Source organism: Perissodus microlepis, chromosome 3, assembly GCF_051167445.1.
Source record: "Perissodus microlepis isolate ML-2025 ecotype Zambia chromosome 3, ASM5116744v1, whole genome shotgun sequence".
Taxonomy (NCBI): domain Eukaryota; kingdom Metazoa; phylum Chordata; class Actinopteri; order Cichliformes; family Cichlidae; genus Perissodus; species Perissodus microlepis.
The window spans coordinates 40,743,036-40,762,256 of NC_140463.1; the positions used below are offsets into that span (position 1 = coordinate 40,743,036).

Sequence of the window (19,221 nt, forward strand, 5' to 3'; positions counted from 1 at the left end):
GAGGGGCTCAGAGTAGAGTCGCTGCTCCTTCACATCGAAAGGAGCCAGTTGAGGTGGTTCGGGCATCTGACAAGGATGCCTCCTGGGCGAGGTTTTCCGGGCATGTCCCACCGGGAGGAGGTCCCGGGGCAGACCCAGGACACGCTGGAGAGTTTATGTCTCTCGGCTGGCCTGGGAACGCCTTGGAGTTCCCCCCGATAAGCTGGAGGAGGTGGCTGGGGACAGGGAGGTCTAGGCTTCTCCGCTTGGGCTGCTGCCCCCGCAACCCGGCCCCAGATAAGTGGAGCAAAATGGATGGATGGATGGTGGGACTTCAAGAGAACTGTATGTAAACGAATGCCCAAACGAACGAAACGGCTCTGAGAGCCGGGTCTTTGAAGTGACAAAGCAGCACGTACAAACTTCAAAACACGTACAAAAGACAACAGAAGTGCTCCAGGATGCTAGGGCGCAGCGTTGAGCTTTTGTTACCTAGTGGCTACTCAAGCCAAGAAGTACCAACAACCGGATTTGGTGTGTGGTGTGTGAAGATCATTAATAATAAACAACTGAAGGGACCAAAAAACATGATCTGACTACTGAGAGTGAGGTGTATGGAAGGAGTCAATACAGGAAACTAGTAAAGGTGTAAGATGCAGCATGATGCTTATGAAAGTACATTATGGACAAACATTGAATGCGTTTCTCCAGTTACCATCATGCACCAGTAATCAGGCTTTCTTAACAAGGGTGTCTGTGCCAGTGACACACAGATGTGGTTAACCCAATTCAATGCAAAACTATGAATGCTGCAGCACTATACAAATAAATGAAAAAAAAAAGATCAAACATTCGCAATACTACTACTACTACTATTAACAATAATAATAATAGTTATTATTATAGTATTAAATTATAAATACCATCATCAATTATAAACAGCAGAAACTTTCTGGTGAGGGCATACTTGCATTTCACAAGAATGTGACCAGGTAATTAATCATTATGTTGCCGAGGAAAAGAAACAATAGTAGTAGTAGGTAAATGTCTTTAATGTGTGGCAGTTTGCAGTTTATGTTTGTTTCCAATTTATATTTAATTAATGGCAGAAAAACTACTGGAAATGTTTTCTTAACAGTCGTCATCAGCACATATAAGCATGTGCACAATGGTGGCCAATAGTGAAATCTTTTCTTTATATCAGACAGTAAAGAAGAAGGAAAGCTCTAAATAAAAGTTAAACTGAAGTTAAGCAAAGCTGTACTATATAACATGGAAACTAACCACAGATACAACAGATTGTTAAAGAAAAATGAAATGACTGGCATGGAAGTTACAATTCATCTCGGTGTTCCTCAATGCATTTAATCCGTTTGTTCAGCTCTCCCAGTTCCTTTTCAGTTTCCTCCATTTTCTCACCCAAGTTCTTATTCTTCCTGTCAATTTCAACCTTAATCACCGCCACTAAATTCTTATAGCTCTCCATAAGTGTGACTTCTTCATAAAAACCATCAGATGAATCTTTCATAGATCTCTTCATCACTTCGATCAACGGATCCATAAGCTTCAAGTATTCACCCAACAGTTCGGAATTGAAGTTCACCTCTTCCTCACGCTGAGCCTGATGGAAAGTTAACAGTTTCATATTACAGGAAGGCAGTTTACTATGTTGTAACGTTATATTTGGTCATATATATCCATGAGTTTCTTATTGCAGTTCTCTGAACATGTACTGACCTTCAGTTTGTCCAGATGTTGTTTCATGTTCTGATAGTTTTCTTTGAATTGTTTCTGAAATCAATCATATACAAGTGGTTACACTAAAAAAATATTACAACAGCAACTTTGTTTGTGGTGACTCGCAAAATTACTGAAGGTTAAGAAAAAACAATTTACCAGCTGGTCGTTGTCTATCAGAGCACTTGAAAGGGAAACCAGAAACAGCAGCGTGAACATGAGGAACAAGCCTTTGGTGGTGCTGCAAACAGTCACTGCCGCCATCGCTGTTCTGAGAAACTCTGTCTCTAAGTCAAAGTCGTACAGTATTAAGAGTTGAATTGAAGGTTTACAAACTACAGATGAACATCTTCATTATCCAGTGGAGTTATCATTTTAAATTTGCAACTTTAAAGATTTACAAAGAATCACAATTGGAAAACTCAAATTAAAACTCAATCTAAAATGTTTAATTTCTTTATAGGAAAATGTGAAGTCTGTATAAACCATGTTATAGTGAGTTACTTACGTGTGATGAAGCTGATGAATGAAGAAACAAAGATACGGCTCATCACACAGTTCTTTTATACATGCTTGTGGTGACACCTCCCATTTTGCGCAAGTGTGTGTGTGTGTGTGTGTGTGGGCATGCGGTTGGGTGTGCTGGAGTGTGGTCTGCGTGCAGAGGCATTAACAGTTAGCTTCCTCAGACTTTCAGTTTTGTTTCTGTCAATAGAAAATTGTACTTAGTAGTCAGTATAATCTTTTAATAATATAAGTTTTGAAGATATGCGTAGCCTATTTTAGAGTTTAGAAATGCGTTAGAATGTAGAATTATTGTAGAGACATTGACACTGCCCTCGATGTAATAAAGACCTGAGTGTGTCAGGAATTTAGGAGTAGATTTCTAGGAGACCCTCCCCCAGTTTGAACTGTGAAAGTGAGACAAAGACAGGTTAATTTTGAGTGGAAATTCCTCAGGGCATGCCTGGGTGGGAGTCTCAAAGTTTGTAACTAAATAACTTTGGTTTGGAAGGGAGATGGACTTTTATGACCTTCGGGAAGGCACGTACATAGAGATATACGCACATAGTGCTTTAACTGTTAAGCACACACATCCACACGCACACTCACTCACGTGCACTCACACATACACACAGGTACGCGCATACACTCACTCACGTGCTCGTGCACATAGACACAGACACAGAGTTTGCAGCACACCGTGGGGGTTTTATGATAGGGTCGCTCCTACAAAACTGTGTTTCACAGACAAAGGAGTGAAGGTTTTGCAGAGGGACAGCAGACTGTTGTTTTAATTCACTGTGACCCATTATCATGCAGGGAAGGAGCAGTACCTGCTAGATAAGAGCTTAACAAGTAGTTTCACTTCGTACCAGGTAGAGGAGCCTCTCCTGGCACACGCACACACACACACACACACACACACACACACATACACATCCACATTCCAATGTAATAAACGAACGCACCTACTGTTGTATATAAATAAAGACCAAGGGGGACACACGAAGGCTGTCTTAGGCTTGTCATCCTTGGCTACCTGTACCTGATAGTAACTGGACTTAAGGTCCATGACCGAAAACAATTTAGCTTCACTGACAGCTGTAAATGTCTCCTCAATATTCGGCAGGGCATATGCATCTCGGATAGTTCTTAGATTTAATTTACAGTAATCTATGCATAGCCTTTTTGAGCCATTCTTTTTCCTTACCAATACAATTGATGAGGCAAAAAGACTTTGTGACTCTCGAACGATACCTGCATCAAGTAGTTCTCTTAGATGTTGTTTTACAGCCTCCCTGTCACTTGGTTGTATGGGCCTTGGCCACTCTTTGAAGTGCTTTTCATTGTTCAATTTGATTTGGTGTTTTACAGCTGTGGTGTGGCCGTGTGATATGTCATCGAGAACAAAAATTTCGGGGATAGATCTCAGCTTTTCTAGAATATGGTCTGGGATGGGAGAATCATCAAGATTGAATGTGTGGTTGTCGTTGTTTGGTTCATTTCGACTTGTAAGATTCAGAGTTTGACTCGATTCTAGTGGGGAAACATGTTGGGCCGCACAAGCTTGAGCAACTGTTGGGAATTGGATTCCCTCCCCGGTCCTTTGATTTTGACCTGGTACAAGAAAAACGACTCAAGACAGAACGCTTATTCCATCAATTCTTTATACACCATGTACGCGGGAGATGTGCATAGCGCGAAAGCCATCTGCAGATCAGAAGGGCGGTCCCTGGATCTGTTACATTTATACTTCTTTCAGACTTCCTCAGTCAGCATCTGCCTATCCTATGTGGTTAGTACTTTGTGTTGTTTGCCCCATTATTCATGCACAGTTTCAATCAAAACACCCCCCTATACGGTTATCTGTCTCAACTTTATTTTCTATTTCCCTGCACATGCCCTCACTTACTGTCTGTGTGGGTGACCTTTACATGAACTCTCCATGCACCTTAAGCTTCACTGTCTAGTTCTGCTTTCCAATCTACGCTGGGTTATATCTTTGTCTATACTTATTCAGATGTGTTAGATGTGTTAGACAGCCGTTAGTGCTGTTTGTTCTGTACCATTTCCTTTAAATGCTATTTTCTCTGTCTGACTATTTTTCTCCTGCAGCTACACAGAAGCCTGCCCTTACAAGAAGGCCTGACCTTAAGATGACACTCTCATACTCTAATGCAGCAAAATAATGCTGTTAATCTATATAATGCAGCAAGCTAATACATCACATTCGTCTTTGGCTCTCAGCGAAGGCGGTCGCACTTTTTCTCCTCTCCTCCTCTCCCGTAGCTTCCCTGCTTAGCCTCTTATGTCCTTGTCTAGTCTCGCGTTTTTTTTTGTATTACTTTTCCCTGGAACACTCTCTCACAGTCTGTTCTCTAAAACCTAAAAGAGGAATTATGGATTTGGATTTGATCAACTGGTCTCTGAATGCAATTGACACCCCTTCTCAACGAGAAGTCTGGGTTCGGGTGAGCCTGACTGCTGAAGATATCTACCTATTCGGAACCATGATAACAGGGTTCTTGCTGATCGGAGCTGGCTTGGCCCTGACTTATCGAAGAATTAAGGAAGCGGAACCGGCTGTTCAAACCCCCACAAGGCTGCCCGCTGGGATTGAAATGATGGGACGAGGCGTGAGTTTCTAAAAATGGGCTCATTGAGTCAGCACGGAGAAGATCTTGGAGAACGCACGGCTGCCGTGAATACTCAGAACAAGACCTCTGAGTGAAAAACTGGATTACATCTGGAGGGGCTAGCTCGAACAACACCTTTGAGCGCAAATTCGATCACATCTTGGGGAAGTGCACTGCGGTCGTGAGTTCTCAGAACCTGCTCTTTGAGCAAAAAGAACGACAACATTACGGAACGTAAGTTTGGATAACATCATAGAAAGCTCACGGCTCTCCAACGGGAGATTGAGAGACCAGTGTTGGACTGTTAGAGCAGCTTTGAAATTCATATATGTTGTTCGCACTAAAGTAAAAACTATCATCACTTCATGCGGAGACCCCTTCGGCGCCAGCTGCGGCCTCAAGGCTGGAGCTGAACAAAACACCCTGATAACAACTGTGTTTAGACTGTTCCCCCCATTCCATGCAAGGCCACCTGGGTTGGCTGGAAGACTGTTTACTTAGCCTCACGGAGCGAAGGACACTGTCTCAGCTTAACTCTGGACACACACACACACACATACACTGATATGCACACAGTGATCCCCCCTCCCTTTCCAAACGCCTTCGATGCTTGTGCCCTACTGGTGAAGATGGCAGTCAACTGGACCAGCGCAGACATGCTGCAGGACCTGATGCGCTGTCTACACCGGCTCTCTCTTACCCTTTACCCGCCCCTGTTGCTTGTCTTGTGTTTCTATGGTGTATTGATAGTCATGTGCTTTTTGTGCTGAGGTGTTTTTTCTGTTATCAAACTGTTCTCCCACTAGGAGCTCAGTCTGAGTGGAGTTTTTTTTCTCCTCCTCTTACCTCATGTTATGTATTTTCGTTGTTTTTTTCCTATCAGCCTACCTTTCTGACATGTCTCCCCAATGTGATGTTTGTGTAAAGTTGGTCAGAAAGTTCCTTTGTAAGTGCGCATGCACCATTAGCGTGCTGCCTGCTGTAACCCTAATTTCCTTCGGGATTAATAAAGTATTCTGATTCTGATTCAAGCTACATAAGAATTCCACAAAACAATGCTGCTTTGACTGCAACGTAACAGCATGGTCACTAACATTGTGTACAATGACAGGTACTTGCTGGCATTAAAGGAACGTGTAATAAAGCCAACTCGAGAAGCAATCCACCAGGTAACTTTTATTGCTCATGCGACTCAAGGACAAAACAGTGGAAATCAATGCAAACACGGCTTCTCTCGATACTTATCTTTTATCAAGATGGATGTCAGTGTAAGCTGTTTCTATCACATTTAACCTGAGACCGAGCTTTGTGCAATTTGTGTGTATTGAAAAAAAGTTTTTTATAGCTTTTTTGTCGAACCACGAAACTGTTTAAACAGGTGTCGTGCCAAGGCAGGTATCCCCGACAGAATTTGTTTCCCCTGCGTTGGGAGCACACGCTGGGCTCTCCAAATCCCAGACAAACAGGACAAAGATTCTTTACTTTACTTCACAAACAATTCTTATAACGACTAACAACTGAAATTTCAGGTCACTACCTGGTTTACGCCATGTTGCAAGTTTTGTGAGGTGAATTTGTGATATTTAATGTATTGGATTACAATTTTTTTTCTCCCCGATATCCGATCCAATAATTTAGGTCAGGATCGGACCGATACTGTATATTGGATCGGTCCATCCCTAGTAGCAGCTGTCTATAAACCCGTAAAAGCACATTTGTCCCTATTAGCAACAGAATTTTACTGTTAAAGTGACATTCAGGAACAAAAAGGATTAAAACGACTAGTTGTTGTTCTTTGCCTGAAATGTTCTCGGGAAATGTAATACGAGTCAGAACATAGCCCAAGTATGGCACGTTTTGCACTCCTGCTCCTTTAATTTCAAGAAGGGCATGTATTGCTCCTGGGTGTCCCACGACAAGCGCTGCCACTAGTTTAAAGCAAACAGGATTGCGGCCTGTTGTCCAGCAAAAACAGCTTGTTTCTTTTTCAATTTTTTGCATGCTTTTCCTCAGACAAGTGTGGGATTGGCGTCATTTGTACAACCCACTGCAATACAATTGTCTTCACCACACTTAAAGCAAAACCATGCCCGGAGAGTGTCAGGGTCTTTAGCAGCAGCGCTTGGGTGCCTGGTGTTAACAGCTAAAGAAATTTTGGGCTCATATTTTTCAGGTTTGGTTGAATGTCTTTGGTTTTGGACAAGCATTTGGACTTGTTTGATCAACTCAGCTATTTGACTTTCAAGCTCGGCAGTTTCATTTGGTTTTAGTTTCACAGATTAGGGTTTAGTGCTTACAGGAGGTTCAGTACTTGGGGTGGTGCTCCTTGGCCTTTGTGTTAACTGTTCAACTTCCTTTGAGAGCTCATTGACTTTTTGTTCGAGTTTCATTCATTTCATTCTCATTGCGAATAATATGTTCAACCACTACTTTCTGAATATGCGAAGGGTTGTAAATGCCCTCGTCTATATGCACTGAACTAGCAAAAGTATCAGTATGTGGCCTGAATGCACTTGTGGGCTCTACAGGTTCACTTTAATCAATATTGGGAATGTTGTCAGCTGTCGTATTAATGTTATGTTCAACAAGTGATCGTGTCTCAGTGTGGGGTGTAGGGCTGGCCTGCAACTCACCTTGAAAAATGCTAAGGAAGCCTAAGGAAGCCACTACCCCATAGACTCAGACTGATAACTTCCCCTAAGGCAGAAGGGTCTATCTTTAAGATAGCCTGTTCAGACTCGTACACTATAAGTGTTCTGCCTTCGGGCTGACGTGGCTCATCTGGGACCCTGGCGACTTTAGAGATTGTACCATTCACCTCGAAAACATTTGTTATATCGTCACCACTACAGCGTCTTTCAATGCCTGTAACAAACAGGGTTTTCTGGCTGTCAGCTTGAAAGTGTTCACAGAGGTCAAGTTCATAAAAGTGTTACACAGTGTGTCGTATGAGTTGGAGATAAAAACCAATGTACCAATCTCCTGGCTGGCTCGCCACTACTCACCCTTTTTAACTGAGTAGTCAGAAATAATCGAATCCACAGTAATCTGTCATCTAAAGTAAAAAAACCCCCAAACATTTAAAATCTACTCTTGTTAGGTTCAATTAGGCTCATAAGGAGACTGGCAGAGAAAACTGAGCTTAGAGGAAAAAAATGTGAATTAAGACTATTAAAATTTGGAACATTTCATTTGCTCCAAAAAACATAGACATGAACCAAAACATTTAAACCCCTCCAAACATTTAGTTCACCCGAATAATTTGACCTTCAAAATGTTCAATACTGTCCCTTTAAGTGTCCATAAATGGACCAGGTACGCTGTCCATTTCACTTAATATTTTGTATTTGGTAAGTATCAATGTTATTTGGATTGTCTTTAGTTCACGGTTGTTCCCTCTGATGAATCAATTTTTTGTTAACTGGTATATATTAACTCTGTGGCTTTACACGTTAGAGCGCTGAAACTTCTACGACAGTTTGTGCATCTTGCTCTGTGCAGACAGATGCAATGGAAAACAATAATAACTGAGCAGGGACTTCCTGTGAGCAGCGCTACGGTGCTCAAAAAAGTAACATTTAAAATAAAATAAAATAAAAATAAAATACGATTGGCAATAAAATAACCCAGGGCTACAGAAATACACGAAATGTATGGAAAGAGTTAATACAGAAAACTAGAAAAAGTGTAAATATAGATGGTGTTAAATATCAACACTTCACCGAGTTCTTTTGATTCCTCATAGGCATCCGATGAAAGACTAAACACAGCTCAGTAGACCGTTTCACACTTTTATTCTCTTACACAATACTTCTAGAAGGGAGATGCATTCTGTGTGACAAGTTGCAGAGAATCTCAACATGGTGACGCGCGCTTAACAGTTTTATTACAGGGTGTCCCATTCTAGTCTAAACAATAGTGTTACACAAGCATTCAGTAGTCACGTTGCATAGCGTACTCATAGGTTTATTATCTATTAGCTGCAACACATCTTTTCTCAGCTCCAGCGAAGCTGCACCCTTGCCCTACTTCTCCTACTTGGTTTGACCAAGTACCACTTGCGACACCTACTAAAAGCTGAGTGTGGATGCGCAGAAGCTTTTGTTGCACCTAAATGTTTTTGCATGGGTCTAACTTGGCTGAACATTGATCTTTCCTTTCCTTTCCACCCTTATTTCCTGATCTGGAAATAAGGGTGGAAGAAATCTTTTTTTGCTTCGAGCTGGAGACTTATTATCATGTTTTGGTCCCAGAACCCTCTAATGAATTGCTTAAGAAGCAGTAGGCAGTAAAAAGCTCTTCACTGTCCTCAACATTTCCAAAGGCACAATCAAGCTGAGTGACATGAGCACTTGGTAATGCAGTGACCCCTAGAGGCTCTCAAGTATCTTTCTCACTTGAGGGCATCCGTCACAAAAGGGTCACTGAGTACAAGATGAACTTGGGTGCGCCATGTCTCATAATCGACTTTACCACACACACAGTATCGTCCCTTTAAGTGTCCATAAATGCACCAGGTACGCTGTCCATTTCAGTTGAGTGCACTTAATATTCACTATTTGGTAAGTATTTCAACGTTATTTGGATTGTCTTTGGTTCACGGTTCTTTCCTCTAGTACATCAGTTTTTTATTAAGCGGTGTCAGGCCTGACCCAAAAGAAAGGTAGCAACACAAAGTGTCCTTAGATTCCAAGAAAGAAACATACATCCCTTAAAAAAAAAGTAAATAAAATAAAATACATAAATAAATAAATAATTGGAAATCGTTGTCTCCTACCAAGCACCAAAGAAGCAGGTGGCCTTCGGACTGAGAGCGTCCTTTGTGGACATCACAATTGGCATCCAGTCCTTAGTTGGCACCACTCAGTCCTTAGCAGCAGATTTCTACCACATAGAAAAACCAGCCAGTATATTCTTCACAGAATACATGAACTCTGTGCCTCAACAGGACGGAAACTTCTACGACAGCTTGTTGCTCGGTGTAGACAGATGCGCCTGAGCTGGGACTTCCTGTCAGCAGCGTTATGGTGCATTCATAGTACATGGGTAAACTCAATACTCAAAAAAGTAACACTTAAAATAAAATTAAAATAAAATACAATTGGCCATAAAATAACCCTGGGCTACACAAATACATGAAATCTATGGAAAGAGTTAATATAGGGAACTAGAAAAACTAGGAAAGTAGAGGTGTAAAAATAGATGGAGCATGATGCTAATGAAAGTACATCATAGACAAAAATTGAAAGCGTTTCTCCAGTTACCGTCAAACACCAGTTATCAGGCTTTCTTAACAAAGGTGTCTCTGCCAGTGACACGCAGATGTGGTTAACCCAATTCAATGCAAAAATATGAATGCTGCACCGTACAAATAAATTAATAAATGATCAAAACATTCACAATTCAATTCAATTCAATTTTATTTATATAGTGCCAAATCACAAAAAACTGTCGCCTCTAGGTGCTTTATATTGTAAGGTAGACCATATGACCTCCTATGAGCAAGCACTTTGGCGACAGTGGGAAGGAAAAACTCCCTTTTAGCAGGAAGAAACCTCCGGCAGAACCAGGCTCAGGGAGGGGCGGCGATCTGCTGCGACCGGTTGGGGTGAGAGAAGGAAGACAGGATAAAGACATGCTGTGGAAGAGAGACAGAGATTAATAACAGATATGATTCAATGCAGAGAGGTCTATTAACACATAGTGAGTGAGAAACGTGACTGGAAAGGATAAACTCAATGCATCATGGGAATCCCCGGCAGCCTACGTCTATTGCTGCATAACTAAGGGAGGATTCAGGGTCACCTGGTCCAGCCCTAACTATATGCTTTAGCAAAAAGGAAAGTTTTAAGCCCAATCTTAAAAGTAGAGATAGTTTCTGTCTCCCGAATCCAAACTGGAAGCTGGTTCCACAGAAGAGGGGCCTGAAAACTGAAGGCTCTGCCTCCCATTCTACTTTTAAATACTCTAGGAACAACAAGTAGGCCTGCAGTGCGAGAGCGAAGTGCTCTAATAGGGTGATATGGTACTACAAGGTCATTAAGATAAGATGGGGCCTGATTATTTAAGACCTTGTATGTGAGAAGCAGGATTTTGAATTCAATTCTGGATTTAACAGGAAGCCAATGAAGGGAAGCCAAAACAGGAGAAATCTGCTCTCTCTTTCTATGTCTGTCAGGACTTTTGCTGCAGCATTTTGGATTAGCTGAAGGCTTTTCAGCGAGTTTTTAGGACATCCTGATAATAATGAATTGCAGTAGTCCAGCCTGGAAGTAATAAATGCATGAGCTAGTTTTTCAGCGTCACTCTGAGACAGGATATTTCTAATTTTAGAGATGTTGCGCAAATGGAAGAAAGCAGTCTTACATATTTGTTTAATATGTGCGTTGAAGGACATGTCCTGGTCAAAAATGACTCCAAGGTTCCTCACGGTGTTACTGGAGGCCAAGGTAATGCCATCCAGGGTAAGAATCTGGTTAGATACCATATTTCTAAGATTTTCAGGGCCGAGTACAATAACCTCAGTTTTATCTGAATTAAGAAGCAAAAAGTTAGCAGCCATCCAGGTCTTTATGTCTTTAAGACATTCCTGCAGTTTAACTAATTGGTGTGTGTTACCTGGCTTCATGGACAGATAGAGCTGGGTGTCATGTCTTCTAATGATGCTGCCTAGGGGAAACATGTATAGTGTAAACAGAATTGGTCCTACCACTGAACCCTGTGGAACTCCATAATTAACCTCAGTGTGTGAAGAGGACTCTCCATTTACATGCACAAACTGGAGTCTATTAGATAGATATGATACAAACCACTGCAGCGCAGTACCTGTAATACCTACAGCATGTTCTAATCGCTCTAATAGGATATTATGGTCAACAGTATCGAACGCTGCACTGAGGTCTAGCAGGACAAGCACAGAGATGAGTCCACTGTCAGAGGCCATAAGAAGATCATTTGTAACCTTCACTAAAGCTGTTTCTGTGCTGTGATGAGCTCTGAAACCTGACTGAAACTCTTCAAATAAACCATTCCTCTGCAGATGATCTGTTAGCTGTTTGACAACTACTCTTTCAAGGATTTTTGATATGAAAGGAAGGTTGGAGATTGGCCTATAATTAGCTAAGACTGCTGGGTCTAGAGATGGCTTTTAAGTAACGGTTTAACTACAGCCAGCTTGAAGGCCTGTGGTACATAGCCGATTATTAGAGATAGGTTGATCATATTTAAGATCGAAGAATTAATTAATGGCAGGACTTCTTTGAGCAGTTTTGTAGGAATGGGGTCTGAAAGACAAGTTGATGGTTTGGAGGAAGTAATTATCGAAGTTAACTCAGAAAGATCAATTGGAGAAAAAGAGTCTAACTTAAGTTCAGCTTGCTTTTCCTTGAGGACTTCAATAGTTTTTTTCAGTTGTCCCAGTTTCATTTCACTTTCCTCTATTTTCTCACCCAACTCCTCATTCTTCCTGTCAGTGTTAGCCTTAAATTCCTTCACCTAATTCTTATAGCACCATAAGTGGGATTAATTCATGAAAACCAGGTTGATGTTCTCCAGAAAAGTGTAACTAGAGGAAAACCATCAGGTAAAGCTTTCACAGATTTCTTCATCAGTGCGATCAATGGGTCCATAATGCTCAAGTATTCACTCAACTGTTCGGAACCAAAGTTCACTCGTTCCTCATGCTCAGCCTGATGGGATCAAATTTAACAGTTTCATATGACATGAAGACAGTTCACTATGTTGTAACGTTATATATGGTCACATATATCCATCCACAGTTTGAAATGTTTCAATATCTATATAAGTAAATGTGACGTATTTGTAAAAACCATGTTATAGTGAGTTATTTACCAATGATGTCAAAAGAAGCTGATGAATGAAGAAATGAAGATATCGCAAAGTTTTTTTATACATGCTTGTGGTTACAGCTCAGTTTTTTGCACAACTGTTTGTGTGTGTGTGTGTGTGTGCATGCGTGTGCGCTCGTGTGGTTGGGTGTGCTGCAGTGTGGTCTGTGTGCAGAGGCATTAGCACTTAGCTCCTCAGGCTTTCATTTTTGTTTCACAGATATTTGCCTGTTTCACATGAAAATGCCAAGGTGACAACCAGAGGGGAAAAAAAGGACATAAAACATACAACAAATAAACGTACTGTTTAAATATTTCAAATGTGCACAAACAATTCTTCTCACCTTTTACATAATTTGTCAATAGGTTTGGATGACAGCTGCGAATGATGCATAAAAGAAAAATAAAGTTTTTGTATGTCAATATCAGTTTGATGAGGGGAGAAAACTAGTATGCTGATCATTCAGAGTCTTGCAAAGACCTTGAGTGATGGGCAGGTCTTCTACAGCAACAAAAGGGAAGACACCAGCCTCCCCCGCAGCCACGCCACAGACCAGGCTCCGCCACAATGAGAAACTGTACTTATTGCTGGTTTCACTTTCCTGTAAACAAACCACATTTATGGAAAAAAGATTCACAAAGGTGATGATTTATGGCCTTGGCAACTCCCATTGTGTGAGTGCTTCTTTCTTTTGCTCTCCTCCACTCTTTGCTATCTGGTGTGAGTGCAGCTGTGAGTACAGACTATTTCCACAGCTAGTAGCAAATCAAGGTCTTCACTCCAGTGAAATGATTCCTGCACTTGTTCCTCTCTTGTCCTCTGTCTTGGAAAACCCTCGGTGTTCCAGCTGTTACCTCCTCTCTGTCTCCTCTTGATTCATCCCTTGGAAAGGAAAATTCTACCTCAGATTCCCTCACCTGTTCAACTTGAACCTGAAATGAATTCTCCCGACAAATCACCACTTCACTGATTAATCCTCAACCTTTGCTCATAGGGACACATTTGATCAACTGACTTATTTTGTTTTGTTAATAAAAACTGTAAATCTGTTCTTAGCCTTAGCCTGTGTGCTTTTGGGACTCCAGTTCTAGTATAACTATGAGAAAATGGTCTGACTATAGATGTGTACTCTGTAAGTCAACAGCAAAACTGGGTTGGTCTGTACATGCCTTACAAGGGTGTAACACAGCATGGAAGCCTACAGGCATTCATGGACCAAGAATAACTAGTGTCGTGGAAAATTTAACAATAACCTGCACCCAGCGAGCTTGATTTGAAGTGGGTTTAATAAACACATTGCAATGTAGAGAGAGCATCCCAGTGAAACACCAGGACCATCTCCGGATTGTGGCCACCGCCCTTACATCTTATATACAGAGACACAGACAAAGAACATTCAACAAACTCTCACATGTTGGCCCCTCTCACGGGGGGCTATACCTCCTCCCTCACGGAGAGAATTATGACCTCGTTTTCTGCTTGGCCATCACCTAAGGATTTACATCCCTGATAAGCAGAAGGAGTCTCACTATCTGTTTAACGTCTCCCATTACAACGGCCTCACTGTGTTAACTTTCCACATGCATGTAAACTAGTGACAGGAGTGCTCTTACTATAGTAAAGTGAGAAAGTGATATTACTATAACTAATGTGATATGATTAAATATGTGATTAATACATGAGAAAAGAAATCTGCCACTACATTCCACCCTTTGTGATACCACAATTAAGAATTAAAAATAATTAATTAAGAATCACCTAAAAACACATGGAGATTTCTTTTCGAACTACTGAACATCAGCACCATTGTGTACTCAAAGAATTCACAATGTGCATCTTCTCTAAAGTCAGAAGGAACCAACAAATTCACATTTTATGGTCACCTTCTCTTCATCTGAGTCTCCACCCTTTGTTCGAAGGATGGCAGTTATATCATAAAAGAAAACACAATATGAAATCATATAAGAAATGAAACAGTGTTCGTTTTTCATCTGCAAAGAAACCTTCAACCTCGGTTACATCAAGCTGCTCTTTCATAAGAACCCGTTGTTAAGATAAGGAAGTTTTTAGGTGTGTGATATATTTTCCCACTTTATCATTAAATCTCCCAATTTATTAACTGTTTCTGTAAAAGACCCTCTTCCCCAGTGTTATTAGGGATTGAGGCACACATGCCTCACCAAACATCACACACACTCCTTTGTGCCATTTGCTTTGCCCTGTCCAGATGTTTGCCATCAAGGACAGTGAATATGTCTGAACCTGTAGGTAAATTAATACCACAAACATATACTAACACTGATGTTAGTGCTTCTCGAGTTTTAAAGTAAAACCCAAAAGTAGCCATGAATTTCCACACAGCCAACATATATTTTACAACAGAATTATAGCTCTTTCCTCTCTGTCTATGCAGTGTACTGTACTCTTTACTATTGTAGGGCCATCAGCCAGTTTAAAAGGTGTAAACCCTCTCAAGGGCATTTGCAATTATCTTTACTGTGCCCACATCAGTGATTGGGGAAACCAAAACAACCACATTTAATTCTCAAAGAACAACCTCCTTCTTTAGGTGCTTCCAGCATGTTTGAGGTCTGTCAAAATCCCTCATTGAAATGTGATGAACCCCAAATCCTATCTTTACGGTGTCAAATGTGTCAAAATTGAGTACACATGTCAAAAGAACTCACAACTGTTGTTACTATGTTTACTCAGACAATGAGGGCTTAATGCACTTACGCATCAGGAACTGACATGCTAGATAATCTACCTACCCTACAAAATGCGCACAAGTTGCTGTAAAACTTGCATGCTATAATTACTCCAATCACTTTTACTCATGCTCAGGACTCTAACAGAGTTTGTGATGTTCGGAGAGTCATGTAAATGCATATCATTCATAAAATGATTATTAACGTCACCCCAACGACCTCCTTAACTTAAAAACATACTAAGCTTTCCAGGGAAACTGATTGGCTGTTTAAGCAGGTGTGATCTGCATTCATTCGCTGATCCCTCTTGGGTGGCACAGAGCCTGCTCTGCAGTCGTTGAGTTGGAGCTTGGCACGCCCTTGTTGGAGGAGGGCGCTCTTTTCACCCCTCACCCTCTCGTTCCAACGCAGCTTTATGGTTATTGCTGTGGTTCTGGAATCTTCTCATGATGACTAGTAGGGCCCCAAACCGCACGACCTTTGACCTCAACCACTGCCTGGGCTGTCAGCTCTGCTATGAATGGTCCCTGCTTCTTGCTGGGTCTCTGAAGACTTCTGATCAGCACCCAGTCTCAGTCAGGAGATTCCACCCTTGGGACAATTTCTTCCAGCAATACTCTGGCTGCTGCACCTGTATTTTTTGCTAGGAGGAAAAACTTCTATTTGGAAAGCATGTCAACCATCATCAAACCACACTCTTTAGTTCAGTGAACTTCACTTATAGGCCATCAAAGCCTCATTTGAACATGGATGCACCACTTGCATAGGTGTAATACCCGTAAATGAACTGTTAATCACACAAATCACTGCAAAAATCATAGAACAAAAACACTCATGGAAAACCTGGTTCTGCCGGAGGTTTCTTCCTGTTAAAAGGGAGTTTTTCCTTCCCACTGTCGCCAAAGTGCTTGCTCATAGGGGGTCATATGATTGTTGGGTTTTTCTCTGTATCTATGAAGCGCCTTGAGGCGACTTTTGTTGTGATTTGGCGCTATATAAATAAAATTGAATTGAATTGAATTGAAAACATAAAAAACATTGTTTCATGTTAAACCTAGAATCCCTCCTTTTGACACATGGTCTCTCCCATGAGTCAACTCATCAGAACTAGGAGAATAACAAAAAGGAAAAGGTTAGTAACACAAATTCTCAGACAACATCGTGGCTTCTCCTCCGGAGTAATTTCGCTTCAGCCCTGTAAACCCTGTGTTAAAGACTAAAATCAGCATTAATGTCATGGTAAGTGGGTCTAACTCTTGGCTCTGCCTGGAGCATGCATCCACACCACAATTACCTAGAAACCAAAATCGGTGAGTAAATATAAACTTCACACTTACAAACAACTGTAGGTTATAAGAGTAATAAGGCATCCAACACCACAGACAAAAGTGTGCCATATGCAGTTTATTTCCCCAAATCATTAAAACACTACTGTTACCATAATTTGCCCAAACCATGGATCATCCCATGTGTTTAATTAAAACTACTGTAACCAGTAACTTATCTTAAGTAATGTCACTCACTTGTTTTCACACTTTGAGCTCAACACCTTAAAATGAATAACGATATGATAATGAGCCCCACACTAAGATGTTCTGTAATCACTGCACAACCGTCTTCATTTCACTCATGTCTGCCTGTGTGATGCCAGAACCCTTAGAGAGGGAAAAAAAACCATTAGCCAGTGGTTTGTCCTGGCAGGCCGGGCCTGGATCAACAGATTCCAGAGGTGTTGCTGTAAATCATGTGGTCAACCCTCCTTGTCTGTGAAAGGAGTGATACTGATTTTAACACAGTATGTGTTTCACATTGAATACACATTTATTTTCCTCCTGTAGCATTTATCATTTGCCAACAATACAGTGTGTTACTGTAACCAGCAAGCAGCCAGGAAAACACAGTTTTCTCCACACAAAATCAGTAACACAGAAAAGTGCTATCTAAAGGGTTAGGTCTGCAAGGCCCGCCCACACTCATGTGAACCTACAGTCTCCCCTCCTCTGGTCTCTGTCATCCTCCTGCTCCTGCAAAAACAAGCAAACAAAAACACATGCATCCACCCTTTTTTCACTGTTTAGGGTTTATTAGGCATTAGCAGTGACTAATCCTGAAATAGTTTCAGTCAGTCACACTTAGTCCACATCATCAGTCCAGCCACAGTCCAATCACATGCATTCATCCAGTCACATGCAATCGTACCAATCATTGCTGATAGTGGAAAACCGCACATGAATTTAAATATCCACTGACAGCAATATTACATCATTCCAAAAATAAAAACAATTCTTGTTGCTTTTGAAATGGATTGAATCGCTACAATCCTTTTAAACACAGGACTTACCATCTAATATGGTCAGCGTCCTAGGTAGGTGAATTTCCTCAGAAGCCCATTGTAATCTAGAGAAGCTCACCTTATATTTGCTCTCAATTAAAGTATTTTATAGCGCTTTTACTTCCAATCTTGCAGGCCTGCTTTTAAATCATCAACACACAAAATCTCACCCCCAGAGGGATGATACCTGGCAGGTTTTTTTTTTTTCTCCCTAAGTGCACCGTTACAAAAAAAAAACATATTAGGCCTTGTTCAGGACATGTCTAAATATATATTAAAAAAATAAACCTGTTTTTCTCTTACAAAAGAAAACAACCCTAACCTAACTGTCAAAATCAGCCTGCTACTAAAACAAAAAAACAAAAAAAACAACAACCCTCCAATCATTTTATTTTTACCTTTGTTGCGATCCTACGGACTTTTCTCAACCTCCACAAGACAGCCGGCCACAGTTTTCCAACCCAATTTTCATGTGTTCTCACATTAACAACAACAGCCTTCATTTTCCCTCCATGCTCTCTTCTCCCCACTTCTCACAGCTTCTGTCTCTCTCATGCATCTGCAGCAGTTCACGGTTGTGGCGTGTCAGGGGCCCAGTGGGCCGTTCTTCTTCAGCTTTGCCTTTTGTCTTTCAATCTTTTCAGTCTCTGTCTTTGCCATTTCAACTCCTAGTATGGCAAATGTGAAACTCAGACAGTCTTCTCAAGTCCATTCACACATAGTGATGTCGCAGGTGAACCTCCCAGCTTGTGATCAGGAGTGCATGCTTCCATGGTATTTATACATGCTGCTGAACCCTTTAAGGTTTAGGGTTTAGGGCAGTGTTCGAAGCTTGTTCCTCAGGTTAAGATGTACATGGAGTGAAGCTGTGTAATATTCAGCCAAAACATGGGCTGGGTGTGGTTCCAATTATGTTAAGCTATCATTTTGCTCCGGCCGCTGAGCTTGTGGAGGACGTTGATCCAATTCCGTAGCCACCTGTACTAACACACTAAGACATATTTAATGTCATTTTCATCACTACTTATTAACACTTTCCCTCTCTTATTCTTCTGTCCACATTTTAACACATCTCTTTCCATCACTCTTGGTTATACACCACCCACAGCACTTCTTACACACACACACACACACACACACACACACACACACAGTTTTCTTTACTGCATTCCTCAGTTTCTACACACTTCATACTGCATGTATTCTTTCCCATATTTCTGAAAGAAGAAAAAAAATCACACAATCAAAACCTGGATTTGCCTGGACCACCAATAGGTAAGTGGACTGGTTCTTATATAGCGCTTTTCTACTCATCTGAGCACTCAAACTTGTGCATTCACCCAAGCACATTTTTCTAAGTGCTTTATAGCTAACATTCACACACATTCATACTCCGAAGGATGCATCGGAGAGAAATTTGGGGTTAGTATCTTGCCCAAGGATATTTGGCATGACTACGGGAAGCCAGGAATCGAAC

The 19,221-nt window shown here is 41.2% G+C and overlaps 1 protein-coding gene across 1 annotated transcript; it reads right to left on the minus strand.

Moving 5' to 3' along the window:
• Window positions 1–1,222: 1,222 nt before the first annotated feature.
• On the minus strand, window positions 1,223–2,240 carry LOC146391496 (uncharacterized). Its single transcript, XM_084918701.1, has 4 exons — window positions 2,225–2,240; window positions 1,876–2,003; window positions 1,717–1,770; window positions 1,223–1,600 (listed from the first exon to the last, which is right to left on the minus strand). Exons 2-4 carry the CDS (start codon window positions 1,978–1,980, stop codon window positions 1,313–1,315), a joined length of 447 nt encoding a protein of 148 aa, XP_084774827.1. The 5' UTR covers window positions 1,981–2,003; window positions 2,225–2,240; the 3' UTR covers window positions 1,223–1,312.
• Window positions 2,241–19,221: the final 16,981 nt, after the last annotated feature.

Excerpts from the sequence above, each read along its gene's own strand:
- LOC146391496 (XM_084918701.1), bottom strand. The coding sequence starts at position 1,980 with ATGGCGGCAGTGACTGTTTGCAGCACCACCAAAGGCTTGTTCCTCATG. Across the intron at positions 1,771-1,875 it reads TGATAGACAACGACCAGCTG|AAACAATTCAAAGAAAACTA; the intron begins GTAAATTGTTTT and ends GATTGATTTCAG. Across the intron at positions 1,601-1,716 it reads AACATCTGGACAAACTGAAG|GCTCAGCGTGAGGAAGAGGT; the intron begins GTCAGTACATGT and ends ACTTTCCATCAG.